This window comes from Branchiostoma floridae, chromosome 10 (genome assembly GCF_000003815.2).
Source record: "Branchiostoma floridae strain S238N-H82 chromosome 10, Bfl_VNyyK, whole genome shotgun sequence".
NCBI classification, from domain to species: domain Eukaryota; kingdom Metazoa; phylum Chordata; class Leptocardii; order Amphioxiformes; family Branchiostomatidae; genus Branchiostoma; species Branchiostoma floridae.
The window spans coordinates 19,231,628-19,236,897 of NC_049988.1; the positions used below are offsets into that span (position 1 = coordinate 19,231,628).

The window sequence follows — 5,270 nt, forward strand, 5'->3', positions numbered from 1 at the left end:
AGAGGCATAAATATTTGCTTTTTCTTGGTTCTATGGTGGTAATAACTTACGGTAAATCGGGGGAAAAAATGAAAACCAAAACGACAGCACGATTCGACTTCCAAAACTGTAGTGGGGAGGGGGGCGCCGACGCGTGGCGCTGATTTTCCCACGGCGGGGTAAGACCGGTCGCCGGCGGGCGTGAAACCGCAGACTTGCAGGAGATCTTTTAGAAATGCCACGCTTTTTTGCCACGATTTCCTGCATTGCTTTTTTATGGGAAAATTTGCTGGTTAGATGACATTTCTATGAAAAATAAATACGAGGGTTTCAAGTTTTTGAGAACGACGTTCCGAACACCATGTTCGGCGCCAAAGGCACGAAGAATCGCAAGGTAGGTCCGGGAGAATTTTGAAATCTTGACCCTCTTAAAAGCTATTTCCTTCAGTTTGAGGAGATATTTTGCTGACAAACAAAGCTAGCTTTAATAGCATTTCAATTTAGAAATACAAAATTAAATCCCCCCAAACACATTTATATCACGATGTCGGTCATCAAAGGCGCGAGGCCGGTCACGTCAAAAGGGATTCCAGGGAAATTTGCAAATATTTACCCTCGAGCTCTGAAACGCCATTTCTTACATTTTGAGGGCAGTAAGACAGGGGTAAATTTTGCTGGCAGACTAATACAGAGTTTAATAACATTTCTGTAAGTGAAGAAGGTTTTCGAGGGCGTCATGCATAAGCCCCGCCCCCTCCCTTTCGCATTTTCACTGTGTCCCGAGCGCCAACCTCGGGCGATCCCTTGCAGAGGTCCAGAAAAATTTTGAAATCTTGACCCTCTGAAACGCCGTTTCTTGGATTTTAAGGGACATATTTTGCTGGCAGACCAAGCTATTTTTTTTTTGCTTGGCCCTCCCCCCAAGTAAAAAAAATTTTGCTAGGCCCTCCCCCTGGCAAAATATTTTTTTGCTTGGCCCTCCCCCCCCTGGCGACCGGCCCTCCCCCCTCGCTAAATGCCGTACGGTCCCTTAGAGCCCCTTGTTTCACTTTTAATTAGATGTTTTTGAGGTGACGTAATTCTCTTCATATTCAAGATTAGTTATTCTAGCATCTATCTACCCATACAGGGGTGTCTGATTTTATTTTCATAACGCCGTTACTGGGGAAAAGTAGATTATGGCGAGTTCATATTTACACTGTCGTTAGCACGCTTTGTTTTAATTTCAATTAGAGGTTTTTGGGGTGACGTAATTCTCTTTATATTCAAGATTAGTTATTCTATCATCTATCTACCCATACAGGGGTGTCTGATTTTATTTTCATAACGCCGTGAGTGGGGAAAAGTAGATTACGGCGAGTGTGTGTTTACACTGTAGTTAGCACGCTTTGTTTCGCTTTTAATTAGATGTTTTTGAGGCGACGTAATTCTCTTTATATTCAAGATTAGTTATTCTATTATCTATCTACCCATACAGGGGTGTCTGATTTTATTTTCATAACGCCGTAAGTGGGGAAGGGTAGATTACGACGAGTGTGTGTTTACACTGTCGTTAGCGCGCTTTGTTTCACTTTTAATTAGATGTTTTGGAGGTGACGTAATTCTCTTTATATTCAGGATTAGTTATTCTATCATCTATCTACCCATACAGGGGTGTCTAATTTTATTTTCATACCGCCGTAAGTGGGAAAAAGTGGATTACGGCGAGTGTGTGTTTACACTGTCGTTAGCACGCTTTGTTTCACTTTTAATTAGACGTTTTCAAGGTGACGTAATTCGATTGATATTCAAGATTAGTTATTCTACCATCTATCTACCCATACAGGGGTGTCTGATTTTATTTTCATCCTGTCGTAAGTGGGGAAGGGTAGATTACGGCGAGTGTGTGCTTACACTGTCGTTAGCGCGCTTTGTTTCGCTTTTAATTAGATGTTTTTGAGGTGACGTAATTCTCTTTATATTCAAGATTAGTTATTCTACCATCTATCTACCCATACAGGGGTGTCTCATTTTATTTTCATAACGCCGCAAGTGGGGAAGAGTAGATTGTGTGAAGTGTGTGTTTACACTGTAGTTAGTGCGCTTTGTTTCACTTTTAATTAGACGTTTTTGAGGTGACGTAACTCTCTTAATATTCAAGATTAGTTATTCTACGATTTATTTATCCATTTAATTGCCTATCTTTCTATCAATGAATCTTTCAATGCGTCAATTTATCTATTTCCCTGCTTTCTATCTATTTATCTATCCACCTGAAGATGGAATAGATGTCACTGCATCACGGGTAAAAGAAAGAATAAGATTTACACCAAATTAGCAAATGAAATGTTTTTGCCTGGGTGACAACAAAACTAGTACTCTTGCCCTGTGTGTACAACAATTAGAATCTCAGGCTACATTTTCAACATCAATTACGATTTCAAGAGACGAGAAGAAGCCGAACAAATGTACAAGAGTACTTTTAGAACCCATCTTCCAGATTAGTGTTAGAACTTAGAAGTCACCTCAACGTCACCATGTGTACTTTATTACGACTTTTGCATATGTATGTCTATACTTAGCCCGATAGGGCGTAAATGTACAATAAAGGCAATTATCATCAACGTAAAAAATCGAATAAAAATAAATCTTTAAGACTATTGCTACGCTGTACATAGGGAATAATGAGAAACTTTTTTTTTTAAATCTAAGTAGATCATTGTTTTTAGATTGTATTTGTATTTGTGCATGGGCCATAGTGCTTGAAATTAACGATAAACTGAAACTGAAAAACTCACCTCATACGGACAGGTCAGCTTGGAGGGTCCCTGTAGCTCGTACCCCGGCGCGCATGCGTAGTGCAGGGTCTGTACCCGGTTGTTACGGAACGGCGGGCTCGGACGTCCTGCCTCTATCCTGACCCGTCCGTTCTCTAGGGTCCGGGGGCAGACAGGGGGTGGGGTGGGGGGCTGGGGGGTCGTGGTGGTGGGGGGAGGGGTAGTTGTTGTGGTTATCGGTGTCGTTGTGGTCGGTGGTTCTGTTGGGGCTGCGGTTGTAACTGTGGAAATCGAGAATTGTATATTAGTTTTCTAGAATTCATGTCAATTTTAAGCACTAGAAAGTGCCATACATAGTATGCTATACAAGTATGCCGATGAAGGTTGGACATCCAGGTAATAAGATACGCCAAATAGCAATTATATTCAAGTAGCACACCATTGTTAGGTAATTATTATTAGTATATCTTAATTGCTATTATCATTAGTATATCTTAATTGTTTTTATCACTAGTCTATCTTAATTGTTATTATCAATAGTATATCTCAATTGCTATTATCATTAGTATATCATGATTATTTTGCAACAAGTTCTTATCCGAACAATGGTATGGTGTTAAGTTACGGTGATATTAGACATTAGGACTTAATTGATAAGACCGACGTTGACCGACTTTCATTAAAACATTTCCAATAGACACCATGTATTTCTAGACAAGTTTTAGACCAGTTGGGTGTGACTTCCTTTCTTGGAAGACGAACTGTGGATTTCCGGCGAAATACACTAGCTCATGAGACATCGCTGATGACGTAATTACACGGACCCTGTCACGTGGGCAGGGCGGTTCTAACCCATACACGTTCAACATAGTCATGACAGTGCTAAAGTGCACAACTGTAATTTTCAAAATAAAAAGTTTGGGTTAACTCTATCCAGAATGAATTATATACCAACACAAACGAACTTGCAAGTTAACATTCAACATAGAGATCTCGGTGGGTCTACCTCTAACTGTTAACACATAACTTAACGAGCCCCCCACGGTATTTAGCGACAACTAGGTACTTCCACTCAACAGTACTTCTAGGAAAGATATGTCTTCCTTCAAGGCCCTTGAAGAATGCTGGAACATACATTAGCGGTTCTCACACGTTTGAAGAGGGTCTGTATGTGGGTGGGGGGCCCGACAACGCAGAACAACGCCCTGTGCTATGTCACGAATTACGTGAAAAAGACGGCTTTTCCTACTCTCCAAGCAGAGGTTGGTGGGGAAAATCGTGACCCCTTTTCTCCGTTATCCCCGCCAGAAAAAGACGGCATATAAGGAATAAAGCCGTATGCTAAAATCAAGGAGGGCGCAAAACTTCGTCGCATAGCCACGACTTACATGAAGAAAACAGCTTTCCCTACTCTTCAAGCAGAGATTGATGGGGAAAATCGTGATCCTTTTCTTATAAAAGTTATATGCCGTATTTTTCTGAAAGCAAACCTCACCAGAAAAAGACGGCATAGAAGGAAAAGATCACGATTTTCTTCTTGAAGAGTAGGCTTTCCCTACGAATTACAGGAAATGATATCAGGCTGCCTACGCCTTACTGAAATTGGGAATACAAGCCTTATACGAAAACACGGTCTGTTCTTCTCGTCATTGAAAGTACAGAAAAAGTACGGAGCCTCCGTTACTTGGCATGTTGACCCGATAATTAGACTGCTAAGGACAACGTTGCTTACAAACAATGGCAGATTATGTATACAAATGTTTGCCGGACAAATAATCAAACCTAACACGAACATGTGGTTCATGTTTACTTGTCATTTCCAGTCTTCCGGCGCGCAGAGAACGCACCGATGTTTTTTTTTATCGCAAAGTTATTCTGAAGTCAGACAAAACACATTTACAGACATCAGCGTCATGTTCAAGTACTCCGCTACTTAGGGAACTTCCGGCGTCTAGACAAGTCAAGAGGGCGGCGGAAAAAACGATTTTGTGAGGTCAACGACGAAATAAAACTTGGCGAACCGATTGGGCAGGGTCGCAAAGGGAAGAAAATGTGGTGAAATGATCTTTTTAGGGGTCAGCGATGGACGAAAATATGGCAAACCGATTATAGTGGGTGAACGAAAAGAGTAAACTTTGGAAAACCGACAATTTAGAGTCACCAGAAGATATATAAATTCGGCAAACCGATTATTTATGGTGGAAAATGGTCGCCAAAGGAATAAAAATTGGTAAACCGACAACTCGATGTCAGGAAAGGGTCACTCGAAGAAGGAAAACTTGTTAAATCGATTATGTAAGGTCATCACAAGGAGTAAACTTGGTAAACAGATAACTTAGGGTCACCAAAAGATCTCACAACTTCGTAAACCGATTATTTAAGGTTAGAAATGGGATAAAACCTGGTAAACCGGCCATTCGGAGTCAGGAAAGGGTCACCAAAATGAATGATAACTTGTTAAACCGATTATTTAAGGTTAGCAATTGGGTAAAATCTACTAAACCGACCATTCGGAGTCACGAGAGGGTCCCAAAC

The 5,270-nt window shown here is 41.0% G+C and overlaps 2 protein-coding genes across 2 annotated transcripts in view; both read right to left on the reverse strand.

Annotated features, from left to right (window-relative positions):
- Positions 1–2,948, reverse strand: part of LOC118425061 (cartilage acidic protein 1-like) — a 20,481-nt gene extending 17,533 nt beyond the window's left edge. Inside the window, exon 1 of the mRNA XM_035833878.1 lies at positions 2,757–2,948. The gene's annotated coding sequence lies outside the window, so the exon portion shown is untranslated. The remainder of the gene's footprint in view (positions 1–2,756) is intronic.
- A 20-nt stretch (positions 2,949–2,968) lies between these two features.
- LOC118425062 (putative defense protein 1) overlaps positions 2,969–5,270 on the reverse strand; it is a 4,368-nt gene continuing 2,066 nt past the window's right edge. Inside the window, exon 2 of the mRNA XM_035833880.1 lies at positions 2,969–3,016. Coding sequence (XP_035689773.1) covers positions 2,969–3,016 — 48 coding nt within the window. The remainder of the gene's footprint in view (positions 3,017–5,270) is intronic.